This window comes from Colossoma macropomum, unplaced genomic scaffold (assembly GCF_904425465.1).
Source record: "Colossoma macropomum unplaced genomic scaffold, Colossoma_macropomum, whole genome shotgun sequence".
In the NCBI taxonomy this organism is placed as follows: domain Eukaryota; kingdom Metazoa; phylum Chordata; class Actinopteri; order Characiformes; family Serrasalmidae; genus Colossoma; species Colossoma macropomum.
Genome location: NW_023494801.1, coordinates 27,438,747 through 27,465,094, shown reverse-complemented (window position 1 = coordinate 27,465,094; position 26,348 = coordinate 27,438,747). Strand labels below are relative to the sequence as shown.

At 35.1% G+C, this 26,348-nt stretch overlaps 1 protein-coding gene across 1 annotated transcript; it reads left to right on the top strand.

Annotated features, from left to right (window-relative positions):
* The first annotated feature begins 832 nt into the window (after positions 1–832).
* On the top strand, positions 833–17,285 carry LOC118821038. The gene is made up of 8 exons (XM_036589447.1): positions 833–904; positions 3,092–3,201; positions 5,575–5,907; positions 6,419–6,655; positions 7,924–8,079; positions 10,994–11,062; positions 14,053–14,208; positions 17,122–17,285. Exons 2-8 carry the CDS (start codon positions 3,147–3,149, stop codon positions 17,283–17,285), a joined length of 1,170 nt encoding a protein of 389 aa, XP_036445340.1. The 5' UTR covers positions 833–904; positions 3,092–3,146.
* Positions 17,286–26,348: the final 9,063 nt, after the last annotated feature.

The following is a 26,348-nucleotide window of genomic DNA, read 5'->3' as shown; positions in this document are numbered from 1 at the left end:
TAAAATATGTTTTAAGTGTACTAGTTTTTATTAGTTGTGTTTTCTCCTAATAATATTTTAGGTCTATTCTTAACTATGTTAGTACATTGAAACACATTGTATTCATTGAATGTACTTATGTGTATTTAGTAATGCAGCAAAATATAATGTAAATGCTATACGTGTATTTTAGTTGCAGTATAGCTCAACATGTAGCACTGAAGTGTATCAGTACATCCAGGCTTATATTTAAAATCTATTCCAAGTGTAATTACAGTTATGACTACAAATGACATCATTTTAGTGTAACTTAAAGTGCTTCAAGAAAAAAGCACTCAAAAGCAAAAAACTTTATACATTTAATATATATTTCAATTAGCTTAATTACAAATAAAATTCACTTAAGTTGTTGTAAGTTGTTCCAAAACTTGGTTTGTAAAATGGAATTTTGTAAAACAACTTTGTAAGTTTTTTCCATTTACTATGAATTAAAGTATGTTCAAAGTGTAAACATTAAAAGTTTGTGCTTTTTCTTTTAAATATGATTTAAAAATGCATTTTTCTTTAACAAGGGGCAACTTCAGACAGTACACTTTTGTAAATGTTTGCTGTGAAGCAAATTGTTCACAGTAAAGCTGATCATTATCATCAGTTTTCTGTTAATCACACTGTAGTTGTTGTGAACTCAGGAAGCAACACAAACAGAAATAAACTTCCTCTTTGTTTTTCTAAAAGACTGACATGATGTTCAGTTTAAGTTGGGAGACGGACTTACCACCCTTATATGGGTGAAGAATAAAGTGTGGTTCAAGCGACGTCCATTTTCTACCGCTTTGATCAGAGTCTGTTGGTCATTGTGTTCTGGAACCAGACAAACTGCAGGTCATCGTTGTACTGCTGCTGGTGTGGACGGGAGCCTCTCACAGTAGGTTGATTACCTTTTATTTAAATGTTTTTTTCACAGGAGTGTCCTGGTCACTCCTCACTAATACTGAGTGCCTTACAATTTGGAATTATGCAATTAAAAATGTGAAGAAGTAGTAATTTATATTTCACTTCTGTTTAATATCATTTTTTAATGATTAATAATACTTAGTTCATTAATGAATAATAATACTTAGTTCATTAATGAATAATAATACTTAGTTCACACTTTGCACCTTATAATTTACAGCTGTTTTGCAATCATATCAATGGGCTTGTTTTTAATATTAGATAATATATCTTGGTATCTTATGATTTTGCCTTTTGCAGTGAATCATGACAATGTAGTAAACTGGTCGTTCAGTGCTTGTAAGCTTGACAGTGTAAAGGAGTGGATAGAAATGATCTCCAAACCAAAGTTGTAATTGAGTCTGTATGTTATACACTGAGCTGTATTATTGGCAGAAATGTGTTAGAAAAAGAAATAGAATAGAACCTAGAATAACAACATAGTCATTGTTCGGTGAGCTCTGTAATGAGGGATCAGGGTGTGTATATAGCAAAAGTTTGGACAAACCTTAATATGCCATTTTTCTGCAAAGGTTACTGTATAATTTCTGCTTATTTGTTCAGTTTAACATAACGGAAAACATAAACATAAAACATAAGTTTTAAAATTTAAAAATGCCATAAATTCTTCTTATTGTACAGAAATGTGTTCTTCATGAAGGATTTGCACTTATTTTCAGTTAGGAAGTCAACATATCGTCATTCGGTAAATCTTTTATGTGACTGTATATATCAAGTGGCAGCATACCAGCATCTCATTTACATATTATTTACATAAAACAGCCCTAAATCATGCAGATATTTCGGTAGGGAGCCAATAACATGACAGCATTCAGCAGCTGTGCTTGTAGACGGAGTTTGACGTAGAACAGTGAGTGCACTGCTCCCCCTACTGACCAAACTTTCTACTGTTAAAATTATGATGACTGGAAAGAATAAAATGTGAAATGAATTAAACGTCTTTGAAATGGAAAATATGATGTCTATGAAAAGAAAAATATATTTTTCAGATTTACCAATATTTTATATAGAGGGCCCAATGTGACATGGTGATCATTTTTTAATAAAGCATGGCCACATATTAATGCTACAAATTAATATAATGAGGCCACAAATTATGAGTAACTTTACTTGTGGCCCCAATACATTAATTTGTGGCCTCAGTATAGAAATTTCTGGCATTAAAATATTAATTTGTGGCTGTGCCTTATTAAAAATAATTACCACGTCACCTTAATGGGCTCCTTAATTTTGACATTATCAACATTATATAAAAAAAAACTTAAAAGACAAATGTCGCTTCATAGTATTTCAGCAAGTCAATGTCAAACCACATTCTGAACGTATTATAACAGCATGGCTTCATAGTAAAAAAGTCCGGGTGCTAAACTGACCTGCCTGCAGTCCAGACCTGTCACCAACTGAAAACATTTGGCACATAATGAAATGAAAAATATGACAAAAGAGACCCTGAACTGATGAGCAACTGAAATCCTGTATCAAACAAGAACAAGAAAACATTTCACTTTTCAAACTACAGCCATCAGTCATTCAGTTCTCAAACGCTTACAGATTGTAAAAAGAAGATGTAGCACAGTGGTAAATTCAAATTCAAATCAAATTCAAAATGAGCAAATTATTCTCATTTACATATGACATCATAGAAACTGGCCATTCAAAAGAGGCTGCTCAGCTTCTATGTGTGAATTGTACAGACTGAGGAGTGAATGTCTTTAACAATGTTTACATACTGTATCAAACTCTTTGGTGCACAGTGACACAATCAAAACTCAGAAAAGGTCTTAGAGGAGGGAAAAGGCTTTACATGTTGATGGAAGATTACAGGAAAGTGTTTTAAATGATATGATGAATCATGCTGAATATGACCAGAGACATGAAGTAACAAAGTTCAAAAAGTTCCAAAGTGTCATGATTTTTTGAAGGACTTGCTAAATACCAAAAGCAAATTTCCAGAAAACTAAAATAATGAAATAAAGTCCAGTTATAAATACAATTTTAATAGTTTCTGCATGTTTTGAAAAGAATAATAGGAAGTGGGATCTTACATAAATGTAATGATGCTTTCTCTTTTCACATTTTTTGTTGCATCAAATCCCAGAGTGATCAGAGTGGAGGCTGCATCTGGCTGCTTTGATCTTTGTTCTCTGGACTAAATGAAAATGCTGGTCATCTTTGGAATCCTGCTGATGTTCACAGAAGCTGGAATGGGTAAGTTTCTGCAGTGGAATTTCATTTTATGATTTAACAACTTCACACTTTCTGATGACAAAAACGTTTGTGATAGTTTTCTATTTATATGTATCGTTCTACTGAACTGGTGCAAAGTCAGAGTTCAAAACACATTTCAGACTTTAAACTGACTTGACTTTACACTGAAATCTTTTGCTTTGAGTGAACCTACAAGTTAATTAAGCTAATTTTATTAAAACAAGTGACTGAGCATTGCATTTTGTCACTACTAAAAGAATCATAACTCTACCAAAACTTTACCAATTGTTTCAGAAGTGACCGTTTCAGTAGTGATTGTTTCAGTAGTGACTGTTTCAGCAGTGACAATTTCAGCTAATTATCAGCAGAGTTTAAAACACCAGTGCATGATGAGCAAACACAGCTTTGAACAGTTGTACACATATAAATTCATAATGTTTTTCATTTAAACACAAAAATATGTATCTCATTGCAGACAACCTGTGTTTCGGTAGTGACATTTCTTGATGTTACACACTGATTTTCAGACTTTGGGACACATTTACTTCAAAACAAAGGGATCTAACTGATCACTGTGTGGCCATGAGGGACAGGGATGCAGTCTCACTTCCTGCTGTAAAATGCAGGGGTGTGGCTACAATAAAGCCCCACCTACAGACTAAAACTCTGTGTTTTGGTAGTGACATGAAAATCTGAGACAGCAATTTTTGAATAAACTTTTTTATTTAAAAATGAACTTAAGATAAATTTAAATCTTTCAACTTTAAAAGAAATATAAAGGTCACAGTAATAGAGGTCAGGGGTTTTGGTGGGACATGTAAAGATCAGGAGCTCAGTCCAGTTTATTGTAAAACTGCTTTGGCATATAGTCATAACATAATATGATTTTTAATTGACGTGTCTCTCTCCACATTGACCATGTCTGTTACACTCCTCTCACATGTCCTACTAACAGTGAAATCTTTTATCTATAAATTTTATATATTTAAACAGCAGATAAAAAAAATATAAAATATATATTCATATAAAAGATATAGATGATATGAAAGATAATTGGTCATTGAGTAAAATTGTTCTTGATTAAAAACAATCAGGAAACAATATTTTTAATATTTGTGTTTGAGTTGGGCTTCACACACTCACACATTCCTCCTGTGCATGCTCTCATGTGTACTCGCTCACTCTTTCTCTGTCTCTCTGAGCTCGAGCAGTGAGAGAACACGCCCCTGTATAACATTATAAGGGTCTGGGCTGGTTAGGAATGGAACCCCAGGCTTGGCAATGTCCCTGACAGGCTGTGACTTTATAAACATTTATCATCAGTGTTGTTACGTTAAACAGTTTTTCTTTGGGAATTATTTTACCTTTAATGTTTTCAAGACTTTTTTGGACTGTTACCAAATTGTCTTAAAACTATGTCTCATATCATTCATATATCCATTCAATATCCATTCATAACCATTTCCTGTAATAGTTTTCTGTGAGGGAGGTTTAGAGGCACTACCAAAAAATATAAATAGACTAAAATACAAGAAATAAGCACAATTTTTAGAATTAGGCTCTGATAAGAGTTCAAAGGTTTAAAATAAGTAGAAAATGCTTTTTTTGGATCAAACTACTTGAAATCAGACGTGCTAAAACACAAGAATGAGTGAAATATGCTGAGTATTAGCAAAACATATCTCAAATCATAATTTTTGCATTCTTAGTTTTAGAACACCAAAAAATGAAGGCCAATGAACAAGAAAATAGATCACTAATTTAAGTGGAAATTAGTTAATACTAGTGGAGAATGTTTTGCTGTTATTGTTACTCTATTTAATGTAGTTTGTTTTACCAGTAAATTACTCCATTTTAAGAATTGCTAAGAAACTGATGCATAAAAAACAGACTCATGATCAATTTAAGAATATATCGTGAATTCAAAATGAGAAACTAGTGAATAATTTTTAAACAAGATAATACATGTCATATTTCCAGATTTAATATTTTCATTTTGGCAAACACAGGATAATTTGCAGTGTATTAAACTCTTCAGATGTCTGGTTCCTGTCACCACCAATATGAACAACTCTGTTTGTTGACTTTGCTTTCAATGCTCCTTTTTTTTTACAGTGACATTAAACTATTTATGGCTTAAACAATTAAAACATCTTAAATTATTCTGCACATTTCTTACATTCCTTATTTCATCTCCCCAGAAACATTCACTCACTTACACATTAATTTATTGACTGAAAACTGTCACTCAGTGTTTAATTACAGCTCTCTGGTAAAAACAGGCTGTTTAAAGTGTTTTAGAGGTGAATACTGTAGACGACACTTCACTGTATCAGAATAATGACAGAATGTTTTGCTGTTCTTCCTCTGCAGGTTTGCTGTTCATGAACCCTGATTGTAGATTTAATCAGAGCGATCCATGTTATGGAGCTGTGGGACGACCACTGTACCTGCAGCTGCCATCTGAGGATGAATTACAGTTACTGAAGAACATGAGTGGATCTCCTCCTGATCACATTTTCAGACTTAGAAACCAAAAAATCACACAAAACTTTTCAGATTATCCAAGTTGGCAGTTTGTTACTAATAACAGCATCATGATAATAAGCAGTGCAGAGAAAAGAGACTCAGGAAGATACATTTTAGAAATATTTGATTCAGCAGGGAGAGACAGAGGTATTTATCATCTCCAGCTGGTTATTGAAGGTAAGTCTACACAAATTCTAATCAGATCACACAGTAACATAAACATAAAACTACTATGTATAACTCATATAAATTCCTAATGGAGAATTTTGGTAGAACAAGTAGGACCACGATATGAGTTTAGTACTGCTTCCAAACTGTATAAAGGAATTTTAAATTATATCCTGCAAAGACTGGTCTAATGGCAAGTGAAGACTTCTGAAATCCTGTAGAGATATTTAATATTTCTCATGTTGAGACTGTTATAAGCTTATTACAATATATTAATATAATATTATATAGACGGAAACACACTCTAGACTGAGAAATAATGTAGATTGAGCTGTAATATAGATGGAAGCACACTCAAATGAATTGTGACCAAGACTGGCCTGTATTACAGAAAGGCCTGTAATTTAGACTGAGCTGTAATCTTGACTGGCCTGTAATTTAGACTGAGCTGTAATCTTGACTATCTTGTAATCTGGACTAAACTGTAATCTACACTGAGCTGTCGATCTATAATTTCCAGATGTGGTGTCCTCAGTGACTGTGACGGACAACTGCTTCTCCATTGAGAACAGGACAGTGTCTTGTTCCTCTGATGGAGAGAATGTCCACTACAGCTGGACTTTCCAACATACACACCAACTGATTGATGGGAACCAGACTCTTCTGCTGGACAAGGAAGCTGTTGGAAATGTGACCTGTTATGCACAAAATCATGTTAGCCGTGAACACAAAACTATTGAACTACAACAGTGTCCTGGTAAGTCTTGTCTTTTTAAAGATTTAAATGAGAAATAAAACAACAGCAACAACAGCAACAACAACAGTGATGCAACTGTGAAAGTGTTATTAGACACAGCTTTCAAGGCAGAACCCAAAGCAGGTCATGTGTGAAATTAAATGATCTCTCATGCTGTTATATTTCCTAGGTTTTTAATTTCAGCATGTGGTGCCCAACACTTGTCCTGAAGATCTATCACTCACCAGGACTTACTTCATAAACTAATCTAACATAGTTCATATAGGTGATCAAAGTTTAATTAAGGTGTAGATCCAGGGCACACGCCTGCTTATCACTACAAAATAAATACTGTTTTTTACAGTTAGGCCTAATAATTCTGAACATCACTTACACACAAAACAAGGACAGCTAACAAAATGAAGATGTCGGTCTTCAGTAAATACATACATAGGTATGCACACCACATTAGACATGAATTAGCATTATACTAGGCTGCAAATTAAGTAGACTGCTATTGTATTCTGTCGGTGTTATCATTGTATTTTGGCCAATCAAAATCATTACACTCTTCACCTTATTCCTGGATGTGTGAGGTATAGGCTAATCAAACAATCCCATTTTATTTTTTCAGGCCTCCAGTCACTGCTTAGCAACCACTGCTATCAAGCTTCAGGTCTTTAGTAGTGCAGCTTTGTGTTATGCATATATTTTGCATTGAAAACTTTGGCTATGGTCAAAAGATGTGTCAGCACCTATAAATGTGAGATTTACCCATTTTCTGCTCACATTTTCTTCTTTTTTCCAAAGCCAAAAAATTTAATGCTGTTGGCGTGTGCTAAAGAAGTTGTAGGTTGATTGTTGTCTTTAGTCTGTGAGTTTGGTGTTTGCACAGGAAGTGATCAAAGGTGCGATATAAATGACACATAAACAAATTTTCAGGCCTGCTGTTTCAGTCTGCTTTAACCAAGTATGCTGGGATGCTTGACAATTTTAGGTTTGCTGTGTTTTGCTTGACGTCTCAGCTGTTTGATTTGAAAAGTAGACTGAACGCATACTTCATAATGAACTCTAGCTACAGTGGTGGGTTTATATGATTTCAGCATATTTGCTGTATAGACTTGCCATTGTTTTGTATCTATAAGGCAGAAGCATATTGTTGTGTCACCTTATTTTTATGACATTGCAGGACATTTAAAAATTGTAACTTATCCCCCAAAAACCTACTTAAGTGATATACTCACTTTTCTCTTTATCACAATTGATACTCTGTTGGTGTGTCATTACAGATCCTACAACTGTGACCCCCACTACAACTCCAAAGTCCAAAATGACCCAGATGACACAATCAAGCAAAGGTATAACTCTTGGAGTGTCTGATAAAGAGGCTCAGACCCCCACTCATAATCACACCTCCAATCCTCAAGTTCCTCTCAGTTTTCAGAGTAAGTGAATAGCTTGATTAAAACAACACTGCAAGGAAATCAGCGTCACAAAAGAACTTAAAACCTAATTTGGTGGAAAATTTCTTAAAATAAAATGTTTGAATAAGCTTCAAGCTCAACACTAGAGAAACTTTGTTCTTAAGTAAAAATGTCTTAAATTAACATTATATTGCTTAAAATAAGATACATTCCTGAAAATGCTTCTCAAAATGAGGCACCAATGTTAAAAAACACATATATGATAATAAACTGCTTTATTAACTCCATGGAGTTAAACATTTGATGCTCATGTGGTGACACTGCAAACAATGACATCTTAATGAGCCTGAAAATCTTTGTGTTTTCATTTTTAGATTAATAGACTAGACTAGATTTATATGTAAGACAATGAATTTGAGTTTAAAATTTCAAGAAAACTTCACTTATTTTAAGAATGCAATGTTTTTGGAATCTTTTGAGTTTATAAAGCAGGAAATCTGTCCAGTTAAGTTCTTATAATAATTTGTTTTGAAATGTCTTCTACCATAGTGGAGAGCTTCAAAAGTTTTCAGACCTCAAAGTCTAAAAGCTCCTTACTCTAAAAAAGGTAATTGTAAAGAAGTAACATCACTTATATGTCTGAAACAGTGACATGGTGGTTTGATTTCAACTTTGGGGGGCACTGCTCACAGCATCTGTCTCAACCTATTGTAAGAGTTTAATACTAATTATTAACATTAAGGATATGTCACATAAGAAATGTTCAAGAATATTATGATGCAGAGTCGCTTAACCAAGAACAGAGAAGTAGGGCTGTAGTCAAGACCACCTTTGGTGAGTCCATGACCATGGCAAGTCGAGATCAAGTCAAGACCAAGTCTAGAGGCGGCTGAGATCAAGCCAAGAATAATGACAGTGAAACCTAAAATATCAAGTCCCCTTTGAAACAAAGTCTTAAATAGTCTTTATTTCCTCCCAATAAATGAAGGATTTTCTTTACACAAAAATACAAAATATCTCCATTTCTATTTACACAGATGTAATATGGATTCAGAGTTTGGCGTTCATTGCCTGCTTGGAATAAATCTAACTAACAGCATCAAAATTATATCAAGATATTTTCAGATTTTTATCTGTCGAAGTTGAGAGTCAAAGTAAAGCCTTCAAACGAGCATCAAGTGTTGTAAAGAATGAAGCCCTTCATATGACATCAAGAATTCTTCCTGTGCTTTTTAACTGTATGCTTGGTGCAACTGTCTCCTTTTTAAAGAGATGAAGGTACCACTTTAGAATAAGATCACCCTTATACAGCATTTTTGAATGGTTTAAAATGAGTTTGTTCATTTTTATTAGTTGGCTCACAAACACTTTAAAAATCATTAATATAGCAGTTATAACATATTATAAAAAGGGCAATTGATCAGTAAACATCAAAATCTGAGGTTTAACTGTATAAATGAATGTGGTTTCACTGTCAGGCAAACAACAGGTGACTCTTGCTCTTTTTATACATGTGTTGTAACTGCTTATAAATGATTTGAAGGTCTTTATGACCTAATGACTAACGATTAATAAACTCATTGTAAACCATTCATAAATGCTTTATTAGCGGAGTTTTATTTTAAAGTAGCACCAAAATTAAGATAGCACAGCTTTTTTTTCTACAGAACCTGTGAAATTATTCACCTCTATGCAAAACTACTGCCAAGTGTTTAATACCATCAAATCAGATTTAGAAACATCCTCTCAGACTCAGACTCTGAAAACTCCAGCCGTCCTACTGAACACCACTGCCACCACTGCTAAAAACCACAACAGCAAAAACATCATATGTTGTGTGTTGGATGCTGGTGTGTTGGTCAGCACAAATAGAAGTTAATATGCCAGTCACCAGAAGTTAAAATTATAAGGGTCCGGGCTGGTTAGGCAATGTCTCTGATAAGCTGTTACTATAAGCATTTATCATGAGTGTTGTTTTATAATCATAATTTTCTTCTAAGTTTTAATATGTAATGTTGATTATGTTAAACAGTTTTTCTTTGGGAATTATTTTACCATTAATGTTTTTAAGACTTTTTTTTTTGGACAAAATGTTCACCAAACTATCTTAAATCTATGTTTCAGATATCAGGCTGCATATTGATAACCACTTCCTGTAATAGCTTTCTGTGAGGGAGCTTATAGAGGTACTACCCAAAATCAGTAGTGTTCAAAGGTTTGAAATAAGTAGAAAATGCTGTTTTTTGGATCAAATTACTGAGAATCAGACTTGCTACAACACAATAGTAAGTGAAATACACTTAATATTAGCAAAAATATCTTAAATCATACATTTTGCATTGTTCATTTTAGAACACTGAAAAAAATGAAGGCCAATGAACAAGAAAGATGTGTCAGGCACCTATAAATGTGAGATTTACCCATTTTCTGCTCACATTTTCTACTTTTTTCCAAAGCCAAAAAATGTAATGCTGTTGGCATGTGCTAAAGAAGTTGCAGTTTGATTGTTGTCTTTAGTCTGTGAGTTTGGTGTTTGCACAGGAAGTGATCAAAGGTACGATATAAATGACACATAAACAAATTTTCAGGCCTGCTGTTTTAGTCTGCTTTAACCGAGGATGCTGGGATACTTGATAGTTTTAAGTTTGCCGTGTTTTGCTTGACATCTCAGCTGTTCGATTTGAAAAGTAGACTGAACGCATACTTCGTAATGAAGGGTAGCTAGAGTGGTGGGTTTATGTGATTTCAGCATATTTGCCGTACAGACTTGCCATTGTTTTGTATCTATAAGGCAGAAGCATATTGTTGTGTCACCTTATTTTTATGACATTGCAGGACATTTAAAAATTGTAACTTATACACCAAAACACTACTTAAGTGACATACTCACTTTTCTACTTATCACAATTGATACTCTGTTGGTGTGTAATTACAGATCCTACAACTGTGACCCCGACTACAACCCCAATGTCCAAAATGACCCAGAGGATGCAATCAAGCAAAGGTAAAACTCTTGAAGTGACTGATAAAGAGGCTCAGACCCCCACTCATAATCACACCTCCAATCCTCAAGTTCCTCTCAGTTTTCAGAGTAAGTGAATAGCTTGATAAAGACAACACTGCAAGGAAATCAGCATCACAAAAGAACTTAAAACCTTATTTGGTAGAAAATTTCTTAAAATAAAATGTTTGAATAAGCTTCAAGCTCAACACTAGAGAAACTTTGTTCTTAAGTAAAAATGTCTTAAATTAACACTATATTGCTTAAAATAAGATACATTCCTGAAAATGCTTCTCAAAATGAGGCACCAATGTTAAAAAACACATATATGATAATAAACTGCTTTATTAACTCCATGGAGTTAAACATTTGATGCTCATGTGGTGACACTGCAAACAATGAAATCTTAATGAGCCTGAAAATCTTTGTGTTTTCATTTTTAGATTAATAGACTAGACTAGATTTATATGTAAGACAATAAATTTGAGTTTAAAATTTCAAGAAAACTTCACTTATTTTAAGAATGCAATGCTTTTGGAATCTTTTGAGTTTATAAAGCAGGAAATCTGTCCAGTTAAGTTCTTATAATAATTTGTTTTGAAATGTCTTCTACCATAGTGGAGAGCTTCAAAAGTTTTCAGACCTCAAAGTCTAAAAGTTCCTTACTCTAAAAAAGGTAATTGTAAAGAAGTAACATCACTTATATGTCTGAAACAGTGACATGGTGGTTTGATTTCAACTTTGGGGGTCACTGCTCACAGCATCTGTCTCAACCTATTGTAAGAGTTTAATACTAATTATTAACATTAAGGATATGTCACATAAGAAATGTTCAAGAATATTAAGATGTGGAGTCGCTTAACCAAGAACAGAGAAGTAGGGCTGTAGTCAAGACCACCTTTGTTGATTCCATGACCATGGCAAGTCGAGATCAAGTCAAGACCAAGTCTAGAGGCGGCTGAGATCAAGCCAAGACTAATGACAGTGAAACCTAAAATATCAAGTCCCCTTTGAAACAAAGTCTTTATTTCCTTCCATTAAATGAAGGATTTTCTTTACACAAAAATACAAAATATCTCCATTTCTATTTACACAGATGTAATATGGATTCAGAGTTTGGCGTTCATTGCCTGCTTGGAATAAATCTAACCAACAGCATCAAAATTATATCAAGATATTTTCAGATTTTTATCTGTCGAAGTTGAGAGTCAAAGTAAAGCCTTCAAACGAGCATCAAGTGTTGTAAAGAATGAAGCCCTTCATATGACATCAAGAATTCTTCCTGTGCTTTTTAACTGTATGCTTGGTGCAACTGTCTCCTTTTTAAAGAGATGAAGGTACCACTTTAGAATAAGATCACCCTTATACAGCATTATTGAATGGTTTAAAATGAGTTTGTTCATTTTTATTAGTTGGCTCACAAACACTTTAAAAATCATTAATATAGCAGTTATAACATATTATAAAAAGGGCAATTGATCAGTAAACATCAAAATCTGAGGTTTAACTGTATAAATGAATGTGGTTTCACTGTCAGGCAAACAACAGGTGACTCTTGCTCTTTTTATACATGTGTTGTAACTGCTTATAAATGATTTGAAGGTCTTTATGACCTAATGACTAACGATTAATAAACTCATTGTAAACCATTCATAAATGCTTTATTAGCGGAGTTTTATTTTAAAGTAGCACCAAAATTAAGATAGCACAGCTTTTTTTTCTACAGAACCTGTGAAATTATTCACCTCTATGCAAAACTACTGCCAAGTGTTTAATACCATCAAATCAGATTTAGAAACATCCTCTCAGACTCAGACTCTGAAAACTCCAGCCGTCCTACTGAACACCACTGCCACCACTGCTAAAAACCACAACAGCAAAAACATCATATGTTGTGTGTTGGATGCTGGTGTGTTGGTCAGCACAAATAGAAGTTAATATGCCAGTCACCAGAAATTAAAATTATAAGGGTCCGGGCTGGCTAGGCAATGTCTCTGATAAGCTGTTACTATAAGCATTTATCATGAGTGTTGTTTTATAATCATAATTTTCTTCTAAGTTTTAATATGTAATGCTGATTATGTTAAACAGTTTTTCTTTGGGAATTATTTTACCATTAATGTTTTTAAGACTTTTTTTTTGGACAAAATGTTCACCAAACTATCTTAAATCTATGTTTCAGATATCAGGCTGCATATTGATAAGCACTTCCTGTAATAGCTTTCTGTGAGGGAGCTTTTAGAGGTACTACCCAAAATCAGTAGTGTTCAAAGGTTTGAAATAAGTAGAAAATGCTGTTTTTTGGATCAAATTACTGAGAATCAGACTTGCTACAACACAATAGTAAGTGAAATACACTTAATATTAGCAAAAATATCTTAAATCATACATTTTGCATTGTTCATTTTAGAACACTGAAAAAAATGAAGGCCAATGAACAAGAAAGATGTGTCAGGCACCTATAAATGTGAGATTTACCCATTTTCTGCTCACATTTTCTACTTTTTTCCAAAGCCAAAAAATGTAATGCTGTTGGCATGTGCTAAAGAAGTTGCAGTTTGATTGTTGTCTTTAGTCTGTGAGTTTGGTGTTTGCACAGGAAGTGATCAAAGGTATGATATAAATGACACATAAACAAATTTTCAGGCCTGCTGTTTTAGTCTGCTTTAACCGAGGATGCTGGGATACTTGATAGTTTTAAGTTTGCCGTGTTTTGCTTGACATCTCAGCTGTTCGATTTGAAAAGTAGACTGAACGCATACTTCGTAATGAAGGGTAGCTAGAGTGGTGGGTTTATATGATTTTAGCATATTTGCCATACAGACTTGCCATTGTTTTGTATCTATAAGGCAGAAGCATATTGTTGTGTCACCTTATTTTTATGACATTGCAGGACATTTAAAAATTGTAACTTATACACCAAAAAACTACTTAAGTGACATACTCACTTTTCTATTTATCACAATTGATACTCTGTTGGTGTTTAATTACAGATCCTACAACTGTGACCCCGACTACAACCCCAATGTCCAAAATGACCCAGAGGATGCAATCAAGCAAAGGTAAAACTCTTGAAGTGACTGATAAAGAGGCTCAGACCCCCACTCATAATCACACCTCCAATCCTCAAGTTCCTCTCAGTTTTCAGAGTAAGTGAATAGCTTGATAAAGACAACACTGCAAGGAAATCAGCGTCACAAAAGAACTTAAAACCTTATTTGGTAGAAAATTTCTTAAAATAAAATGTTTGAATAAGCTTCAAGCTCAACACTAGAGAAACTTTGTTCTTAAGTAAAAATGTCTTAAATTAACACTATATTGCTTAAAATAAGATACATTCCTGAAAATGCTTCTCAAAATGAGGCACCAACGTTAAAAAACACATATATGATAATAAACTGCTTTATTAACTCCATGGAGTTAAACATTTGATGCTCATGTGGTGACACTGCAAACAATGAAATCTTAATGAGCCTGAAAATCTTTGTGTTTTCATTTTTAGATTAATAGACTAGACTAGATTTATATGTAAGACAATAAATTTGAGTTTAAAATTTCAAGAAAACTTCACTTATTTTAAGAATGCAATGTTTTTGGAATCTTTTGAGTTTATAAAGCAGGAAATCTGTCCAGTTAAGTTCTTATAATAATTGGTCTTGAAATGTCTTCTACCATAGTGGAGAGCTTCAAAAGTTTTCAGACCTCAAAGTCTAAAAGCTCCTTACTCTAAAAAAGGTAATTGTAAAGAAGTAACATCACTTATATGTCTGAAACAGTGACATGGTGGTTTGATTTCAACTTTGGGGGGCACTGCTCACAGCATCTGTCTCAACCTATTGTAAGAGTTTAATACTAATTATTAACATTAAGGATATGTCACATAAGAAATGTTCAAGAATATTAAGATGTGGAGTCGCTTAACCAAGAACAGAGAAGTAGGGCTGTAGTCAAGACCACCGTTGTTGAGTCCATGACCATGGCAAGTCGAGATCAAGTCAAGACCAAGTCTAGAGGGGGCTGAGATCAAGCCAAGACTAATGACAGTGAAACCTAAAATATCAAGTCCCCTATGAAACAAAGTCTTAAATAGTCTTTATTTCCTTCCATTAAATGAAGGATTTTCTTTACACAAAAATACAAAATATCTCCATTTCTATTTACACAGATGTAATATGGATTCAGAGTTTGGCATTCATTGCCTGATTGGAATAAATCTAACCAACAGCATCAAAATTATATCAAGATATTTTCAGATTTTTATCTGTCGAAGTTGAGAGTCAAAGTAAAGCCTTCAAACGAGCATCAAGTGTTGTAAAGAATGAAGCCCTTCATATGACATCAAGAATTCTTCCTGTGCTTTTTAACTGTATGCTTGGTGCAACTGTCTCCTTTTTAAAGAGATGAAGGTACCACTTTAGAATAAGATCACCCTTATACAGCATTTTTGAATGGTTTAAAATGAGTTTGTTCATTTTTATTAGTTGGCTCACAAACACTTTAAAAATCATTAATATAGCAGTTATAACATATTATAAAAAGGGCAATTGATCAGTAAACATCAAAATCTGAGGTTCAACTGTATAAATGAATGTGGTTTCACTGTCAGGCAAACAACAGGTGACTCTTGCTCTTTTTATACATGTGTTGTAACTGCTTATAAATGATTTGAAGGTCTTTATGACCTAATAACTAACGATTAATGAACTCATTGTAAACCATTCATAAATGCTTTATTAGCGGAGTTTTATTTTAAAGTAGCACCAAAATTAAGATAGCACAGCTTTTTTTTCTACAGAACCTGTGAAATTATTCACCTCTATGCAAAACTACTGCCAAGTGTTTAAAACCATCAAATCAGATTTAGAAACATGCTTTTCAGACTCAGACTCTGAAAACTCCAGCCGTCCTACTGAACACCACTGCCACCACTGCTAAAAACCACAACAGCAAAAACATCATATGTTGTGTGTTGGATGCTGGTGTGTTGGTCAGCACAAATAGAAGTTAATATGCCAGTCACCAGAAATTAAAATTATAAGGGTCCGGGCTGGTTAGGCAATGTCTCTGATAAGCTGTTATTATAAGCATTTATCATGAGTGTTGTTTTATAATCATAATTTTCTTCTAAGTTTTAATATGTAATGTTGATTATGTTAAACAGTTTTTCTTTGGGAATTATTTTACCATTAATGTTTTTAAGACTTTTTTTTGGACAAAATGTTCACCAAACTATCTTAAATCTATGTTTCAGATATCAGGCTGCATATTGATAACCACTTCCTGTAATAGCTTTCTGTGAGGGAGCTTTTAGAGGTACTACCCAAAATCAGTAGTGTTCAAAGGTTTGAAATAAGTAGAAAATGCTGTTTTTTGGATCAAATTACTGAGAATCAGACTTGCTACAACACAATAGTAAGTGAAATACACTTAATATTAGCAAAAATATCTTAAATCATACATTTTGCATTGTTCATTTTAGAACACTGAAAAAAATGAAGGCCAATGAACAAGAAAGATGTGTCAGGCACCTATAAATGTGAGATTTACCCATTTTCTGCTCACATTTTCTACTTTTTTCCAAAGCCAAAAAATTTAATGCTGTTGGCGTGTGCTAAAGAAGTTGCAGTTTGATTGTTGTCTTTAGTCTGTGAGTTCGGTGTTTGCACAGGAAGTGATCAAAGGTATGATATAAATGACACATAAACAAATTTTCAGGCCTGCTGTTTTAGTCTGCTTTAACCGAGGATGCTGGGATACTTGATAGTTTTAAGTTTGCCGTGTTTTGCTTGACATCTCAGCTGTTCGATTTGAAAAGTAGACTGAACGCATACTTCGTAATGAAGGGTAGCTAGAGTGGTGGGTTTATGTGATTTCAGCATATTTGCCATACAGACTTGCCATTGTTTTGTATCTATAAGGCAGAAGCATATTGTTGTGTCACCTTATTTTTATGACATTGCAGGACATTTAAAAATTGTAACTTATACACCAAAAAACTACTTAAGTGACATACTCACTTTTCTATTTATCACAATTGATACTCTGTTGGTGTTTAATTACAGATCCTACAACTGTGACCCCGACTACAACCCCAATGTCCAAAATGACCCAGAGGATGCAATCAAGCAAAGGTAAAACTCTTGAAGTGACTGATAAAGAGGCTCAGACCCCCACTCATAATCACACCTTCAATCCTCAAGTTCCTCTCAGTTTTCAGAGTAAGTGAATAGCTTGATAAAGACAACACTGCAAGGAAATCAGCGTCACAAAAGAACTTAAAACCTTATTTGGTAGAAAATTTCTTAAAATAAAATGTTTGAATAAGCTTCAAGCTCAACACTAGAGAAACTTTGTTCTTAAGTAAAAATGTCTTAAATTAACACTATATTGCTTAAAATAAGATACATTCCTGAAAACGCTTCTCAAAATGAGGCACCAATGTTAAAAAACACATATATGATAATAAACTGCTTTATTGACTCCATGGAGTTAAACATTTGATGCTCATGTGGTGACACTGCAAACAATGAAATCTTAATGAGCCTGAAAATCTTTGTGTTTTCATTTTTAGATTAATAGACTAGACTAGATTTATATGTAAGACAATAAATTTGAGTTTAAAATTTCAAGAAAACTTCACTTATTTTAAGAATGCAATGCTTTTGGAATCTTTTGAGTTTATAAAGCAGGAAATCTGTCCAGTTAAGTTCTTATAATAATTGGTCTTGAAATGTCTTCTACCATAGTGGAGAGCTTCAAAAGTTTTCAGACCTCAAAGTCTAAAAGCTCCTTACTCTGAAAAAGGTAATTGTAAAGAAGTAACATCACTTATATGTCTGAACCAGTGACATGGTGGTTTGATTTCAACTTTGGGGGGGCACTGCTCACAGCATCTGTCTCAACCTATTGTAAGAGTTTAATACTAATTATTAACATTAAGGATATGTCACATAAGAAATGTTCAAGAATATTAAGATGTGGAGTCGCTTAACCAAGAACAGAGAAGTAGGGCTGTAGTCAAGACCACCTTTGTTGAGTCCATGACCATGGCAAGTCGAGATCAAATCAAGACCAAGTCTAGAGGCGGCTGAGATCAAGCCAAGACTAATGACAGTGAAACCTAAAATATCAAGTCCCCTTTGAAACAAAGTCTTACATAGTCTTTATTTCCTTTCAATAAATGAAGGATTTTCTTTACACAAAAATACAAAATATCTCCATTTCTATTTACACAGATGGAATATGGATTCAGAGTTTGGCATTCATTGCCTGCTTGGAATAAATCTAACCAACAGCATCAAAATTATATCAAGATATTTTCAGATTTTTATCTGTCGAAGTTGACACTCAAAGTAAAGCCTTTAAACAAGCATCAACTGTTGTAAAGAATGAAGCTCTTCATATGACATCAAGAATTCTTCCTGTGCTTTTTAACTGTATGCTTGGTGCAACTGTCTCCTTTTTAAAGAGATGAAGGTACCACTTTAGAATAAGATCACCCTTATACAGCATTTTTGAATGGTTTAAAATGAGTTTGTTATTTTTTATTAGTTGGCTCACAAACACTTTAAAAATCATTAATATAGCAGTTATAACATATTATAAAAAGGGCAATTGATCAGTAAACATCAAAATCTGAGGTTTAACTGTATAAATGAATGTGGTTTCACTGTCAGGCAAACAACAGGTGACTCTTGCTCTTTTTATACATGTGTATAAAACACCACTGCCACCACTGCTAAAAACCACAACAGCAAGACACACCAGCAAAAACATCATATGTTGTGTGTTGGATGCTGGTATGTTGGTCAGCAAAAATAGAAGTTAATATTCCAGTCACCAGAAACTAACATTATAAGGGTCCGGGCTGGTTAGCCAATGTCACTGATAAGCTGTATATAAGAATTTATCATAATTCTTGTTTCATAATCATAATTTTCTTCTAAGTTTTAATATGTAATGTTGATTATGTTAAACAGTTTTTCTTTGGGAATTATTTTACCATTAATGTTTTTAAGACTTTTTTTTTTGGACAAAATGTTCACCAAACTATCTTAAATCTATGTTTCAGATATCAGGCTGTATATTGATAACCACTTCCTGTAATAGCTTTCTGTGAGGGAGCTTTTAGAGGTACTACCCAAAATCAGTAGTGTTCAAAGGTTTGAAAAAATTAGAAAATGCTGTTTTTTGGATCAAATTACTGAGAATCAGACTTGCTACAACACAATAGTAAGTGAAATACACTTAATATTAGCAAAAATATCTTAAATCATAATTTTTGCATTGTTAATTGTAGAACACTGAAAAAATGAAGGCCAATGAACAAGAAAATAGATCACTAATCTAATAGAAAATTAGTTAATACTAGTGGAGAATGTTTTGCTGCTGTTTTTACTGTATTTAAGGTAGTTTGCTTTACCAGTAAATTATTCCATTTTAAGATTTTCTGACAAATTGATGCATAAAAACAGACTCATGATCAATTTAAGCACACATTGTGAATTCAAAGATAGAAACTAGTGAATCATTTAACACCAGATAATAAATCTCATATTTCCTGATTTAAGACTTTTTTTGGCAAACACAGGATAATTTGCAGTGTATTAAACTCTTCAGATTTCTGGTTCCTGTCACCACCAATATGAACAACTCTGACTCTGTTTCTCTAAAACTGAGCATTTCACACCAAACCACTCTGAATGACTTAATGCAGAAATTTTGAAAAACAGTGGAATTCCCCTTTGCTGTTGACTTTGCTTTCAATGCTCCTACAGAGAAATTAAAATATTTATGGTTTAAACAATTAAAACATCTTAAATTCTTCTGCACATTTCTTACATTCCTTATTTCATCTCCCCAGAAACATTGACTCATTTACACATTCATTTCTTCACTGAAAACTGTCACTCAGTGTTTAATCTCAGCTCTCTGGTAAAAACAGGCTGTTTAAAGTGTTTTAGAGGTGAATACAGTAGATGACACTTCACTGTATCAGATTAATGGCAGAATGTTTTGCTGTTCTTCCTCTGCAGGTTTGCTGTTCATGAGCCCTGATTGTAGATTTACTCAGAGTGATCCATGTTATGGAGCTGTGGGACGACCACTGTACCTGCAGCTGCCATCTGAGGATGACTTAGTCTTAAAAAAGAACATGATTGGAACAGCTCCTGATCGCATTTTCAGACTTAGAAACCAAAAAATCACACAAAACCATTTAGATTATCCAAGATGGCAGTTTGTTACTGATAACAGCACCATGATAATAAACAGTGCAGAGAAAAGAGACTCAGGAAGATACATTTTAGAAACATTTGATTCAGCAGGGATTAACAGAGGCATTTATTATCTCCATCTCATTATTGAAGGTAAGTCTACACAACCTCTAATCACATCACACAGTAACAAAAACATAAAACTACTATATTTACTAATTAACTCATATAAATTCCTAATGGAGAATTTTGGTAGAACAAGTAGGACCACAATATGAGTTTAGTACTGCTTCCAAACAGTATAAAGGATTTTTAAATTATATCCTGCAAAGATTGGTATATTGGCAAATGAAGACTTCTGAAATCCTGTAAAGGTATTTAATATTTCTCGTGTTGAGACTGTTGTAAGCTTGTTATAAGATTATTTAACTTGCCTCTAGGTATTTTTTAAGTGATTTTAGTAAGTGAAATTATCTCACTACACTGGCAGATAATTTGGCCTGTTTCATACAACAAGAAAAATTATCTACCAGTACAGTGAGATAAAAGACTAACTAAAATCACTATAAACACACAAAAATGTCTAGAAATAAGTTAAATAACTACATAGTAAACTTACAATAATCTCAATGAGAAATATTAAAAGAATCAAATAAATATAAGAAAATATCACTTGTCAGGATACCATTGTGTTACTGCTGTATTTGTAAATATCTTACAGGTTTTCCCAAAATATCAGTAGTGTCACGTATTCGGCCAGCCAGCCTCAAAACTACGTCTTTCGTATGTGCAATTCTTACGTGAATTCAAAACTGTATTTGACCATCCTTATGAAGGAAGAATTAGTGGGGAATTACTGGCTCAGCTCAAACAAGGGGCTCGTTCCGTAGTGGATTACGCTTTGGAATTTCGGACTTTAGCAGCCAGTAGTGGTTGGAACGAGGCTGCATTGGTGGTTATTTTTAGACAAGGACTCAGACTCGACATCTTGAACGAACTAGCATGTAAAGATGACGACTTGTCATTAGATGAACTAGTGAATCTGGCTGTTAAAATCGATCATCTGTTACAATCTGTAGTCAGTAGTCAAGGGGTTCTCATGGATGACCACAAGGTCGACGCAGTGGTTAACTGGCCAACGCCCACTTCAGTCAAAGAGCTACAACAATTCCTAGGCTTTGCTAACTTCTATCGAAGGTTTATTAGAAATTTCAGTACTAAAGCCGCACCACTCACATCTCTACTCAAGGGCGTATACACCAAGAAAACAGTCACATACTAGACCCTGATAGCCAAAAGACCATTTTACCCCCAGACCTTATTATCTCAGCTATACGTTGGGAAATAGATGAAGCCATTGAAGCTGCTCTAACTAATGTTTCTGTGCCAAGTCAGTGCCCCCCAGGGAAGAAATATGTCCCTCTGAAATGTAGGGATCGTTTGATTACATGGGCACACTCCTCCATTGTGACTGGTCACCCGGGAGAAGCACGTACCCATCAGTTGATATCAAATAGATACTGGTGGGAATCAATGAGTAAGGACATTCATTCATTCATTCATGCAATCATGTTCGATCTGCTTACAATGTAAAACCCCTAAGACTTTACCCGCAGGCAAGTTGATGCCCCTTCCAGTTCCTGACAGATCCTGGTCACATTTAGCCATAGATTTCATAACTGAACTTCCCAAATCCCAAGGTTTCACCACAATTCTGACTGTGGTGGATAGATTCTCCAGGGGGGTACGTTTCATTCCGTTTCCTCACTTGCCCACGGCTTTCCAAACGGCGGAAGCCCTATTTAACCATGTGTTTAGGTTTTTTGGGATCCCGGAGGACATTGTCTCTGACCGAGGGCCACAATTAACCTCGCAGGTGTGGTCAGCCTTTTTTGAGCAAATTGGAGTCTCTGTAAGTCTAACTTCTGGATATCATCCACAGGCTAACGGACAGTGTGAAAGGATGAATCAGGAACTTGGAAAGTTTTTAAGGATTTTCTGTCACAACAACCTCACGGACTGGTATAGATTTTTAACCTGGGCTGAAATATCACAAAACTCTTTGATCAGTTCCTCGACAGGTTTGACCCTTTTTCAGTGTGTTTTGGGTTATCAGCCTCCTTTGGCCCCGTCGACGACTGGATGAAACGGAGTGAGCAGGTCTGGGAGGAGACACACCGCCGAATTGAGGAGGTTCTGCAAAGACACAAGGAACAGGCGGACCGGCACAGAGGACCCACTCCAGAATATCAGCCTGGGGACCGAGTCTGGCTTGCCACATGAGACTTTCGCCATAGAGAGGGAAGTAGGAAGTTACTCCCTAAATATATTGGACCATTTAAAATAGTCAAGAAAATAAATGATGTGACTTATAGATTAGAATTACCCCCTAGATTTCGAGTATCACCTTCTTTTCATGTGTCTTTATTGAAACCGTTTGTTGCAGGGCCATTGGATGAGGTGTCGCCAGACGCTACACCACCCCCGCCAGAAATGATAGAAGGGGCACCGGTCTACGCTGTCCGTAGGTTGCTGGACTCCAGAAGAAGAGGTGGTCTCTTGCAATATCTAGTGGATTGGGAGGGCTACGGACCTGAGGAGCAGTGTTGGGTGCCGGCCAAGGACATTCTGGACCCTGGGCTCATGGCGGATTTTCACAGCCAGCACCCTGAGAAACCTGCTCCGCGTCCCAGGGGTCGCCCGCGTAGAGGGCTACCCGCATCCCTTCCAGCTCGTCTGCAGAGACCACGTGAGAGTTCACCGGCGGTCCAGCACCTCGGCAGCTCTGGGTCGGCCCCTGTTCCGAGGGCTGGTGGGGGACGGGGTGGTCGTCCTGGTCGCCCTCATTCCAAGGCCAGCCAGGACTCTTTGGAGGGGGGTACTGTCACGTATTCGGCCAGCCAGCCTCAAAACTACGATTCCCAGAATCCTCCGCCTCATCACCTGACTCCAGGAAGATCATCAGCAGCCTATCACCGCTCTAGTTCTCCTGAATATTGATCATTTTCACCTGTATGTTTTCTCACATGACCTGTTTTAGATAGTATATTAGCCCGGGCTATAGTCAGGTTCAGTGCGAGGTATTGTTTTCCTAGTGAAACTACTGAGCGTTCTTTCTGGTTTTGATCTCCCCTGTACTGACCTTGTGTTTTGACTTTGTTTCTCGGATTTTCGGATTTGCCCTTTTGGTACTGTTGCCTGGTTAGCTGGATATATGGTTTTTGACTTTCGCCTGTGTTTTGGACTTTGATCTGCCTAGCCCTATTGTGTTTTGATCGCCTTCTGTGTATTTTTGCTGTGCCTGTGTACTGACAACGATATCTCGAAGTAAAGCTTCTTCACTGTTTTATATCCACGAGCATCTGCTCACTGGTCGCACGTTACAAGTAGCTTTGATTGTAAATTCTTGTATTCTGAAAAGAAAAAAAAAATCTTAGTTGTAGATATTTAACTTTCTGATTCAGCCAAATAACATTATTAGCTCATAAAATTGATAGGCATAGCTTGGGATTGATTGATTGATTAATCTGTAAACTAGAATATGTTATAATCTAGACTGAGAAATAATCTAAAATGAGCTGTAATATAGATGGAACCACACTCTTGACCTAGCAATAATCTACACTGAGCTGTAATGTAGATTGAGCTCTGATATAGACTGGGCTCTAATCTCGACTGAATTGTGATCTAGATTGGCCTGTATTACAGAAAGGCCTGTAATTTAGACTGAGCTGTAATCTTGACTGGCCTGTAATTTAAACTGAGCTGTAATCTTGACTATCTTGTAATCTGGACTAAACTGTAATCTACACTGAGCTGTTGATCTATAATTTGCAGATGTGGTGTCCTCAGTGACTGTGATGTACAACTGCTTCTCCATTGAGAGCAGGACAGTGTCTTGTTCCTCTGATGGAGATAATGTCCACTACAGCTGGACTTTCCCACATATACACCAACTGACTGATGGGAACCAGACTCTTCTGCTGGACAAGGAAGCTGTTGGAAGTGTGACCTGTTATGCACAAAATCATGTTAGCCGTGAACACAAAACTATTGAACTACAACAGTGTCCTGGTAAGTCTTGTCTTTTTAAAGATTTAAATGAGAAATAAAACAACAATAATAACAACAACAGTGATGCAACTGTGAAAGTGTTATTAGACACAGCTTTCAAGGCAGAACCCAAAGCAGGTCATGTGTGAAATTAAATCATCTCTCATGCTGTTATATTTCCTAGGTTTTTAATTTCAGCATGTGGTGCCCAACGCTTGTCCTGAAGGTCTATCACTCACTAGGACTTACTTCATAAGCTAATCTAACACAGTTCATGTAGGTGATCAAAGTTTAATTAAGGTGTAGATCCAGGGTTCACGCCTGCTTATCACTACAAAATAAATACTGTTTTTACAGTTAGGCCTAATAATTCTGAACATCACTTACACACAAAACAAGGACAGCTAACAAAATAAAGATGTCGGTCTTCAGTGAATACATACATAGGTATGCACACCACATTAGACATGAATAAGCATCACCAGCAAGTTATACTAGGCTGCAAACTAAGTAGACTGCTATTGTTTTCTGTCAGTGTTAACATTTTATTTTGGCCAATCAGAATCATTACAGTCTTTAGCTTATTCCTGAATGTGTGAGGTATAGGCTAATCGAACAATCCCATTTTATTTTTTCAGGCCTCCAGTCACTGCTTAGCAACCACTGCTATCAAGCTTCAGGTCTTTAGTGGTGCAGCTTTGTGTTGTGCATATATTTTGCATTGAAAACTTTGGCTATGGTCAAAAGATGTGTCAGGCACCTATAAATGTGAGATTTACCCATTTTCTGCTCAGATTTTCTACTTTTTTTCCAAAGCCAAAAAATTTAATGCTGTTGGCGTGTGCTAAAGAAGTTGCAGTTTGATTGTTGTCTTTAGTCTGTGAGTCTGGTGTTTGCACAGGAAGTGATCAAAGGTATGATATAAATGACACACAAACAATTTTCAGGCCTGCTGTTTCAGTCTGCTTTAACCGAGGATGCTGGGATGCTTGACAGTTTTAAATTTGCTGTGTTTTGCTTGACATCTCAGCTGTTCAATTTGAAAAGTAGACTGTATGCATACTTCATAATGAAGGGTAGCTAGAGTGGTGGGTTTATGTGATTTCAGCATATTTGCTGTATAGACTTGCCATTGTTTTGTATCTATAAGGCAGAAGCATATTGTTGTGTCACCTTATTTTAATGACATTGCAGGACATTTAGAAATTGTAACTTATACACCAAAAAACTAATTAAGTGACATACTCACTTTTCTCTTTATCACAATTGATACTCTGTTGGTGTGTAATTACAGATCCTACAACTGTGACCCCGACTACAACTCTGAAGTCCAAAATGACCCAGAGGATGCAATCAAGCAAAGGTAAAACTCTTGAAGTGTCTGATAAAGAGGCTCAGACCCCCACTCATAATCACACCTCCAATCCTCAAGTTCCTCTCAGTTTTCAGAGTAAGTGAATAGCTTGATAAAGACAACACTGCAAGGAAATCAGCATCACAAAAGAACTTAAAACCTTATTTGGTACAAAATTTCTTAAAATAAAACGTTTGAATAAGCTTCAAGCTCAACACTAGAGAAACTTCGTTCTTAAGTAAAAATGTCTTAAATTAACACTATATTGCTTAAAATAAGATACATTCCTGAAAAGGCTTCTCAAAATGAGGCACCAATGTTAAAAAAACACATATATGATAATAAACTGCTTTATTAACTCCATAGAGTTAAACATTTGATGCTCATGTGGTGACACTGCAAACAATGAAATCTTAATGAGCCTGAAAATCTTTGTGTTTTCATTTTTAGATTAATAGACTAGACTAGATTTATATGTAAGACAATAAATTTGAGTTTAAAATTTCAAGAAAACTTCACTTATTTTAAGAATGCAATGCTTTTGGAATCTTTTGAGTTTATAAAGCAGGAAATCTGTCCAGTTAAGTTCTTATAATAATTGGTCTTGAAATGTCTTCTACCATAGTGGAGAGCTTCAAAAGTTTTCAGACCTCAAAGTCTAAAAGCT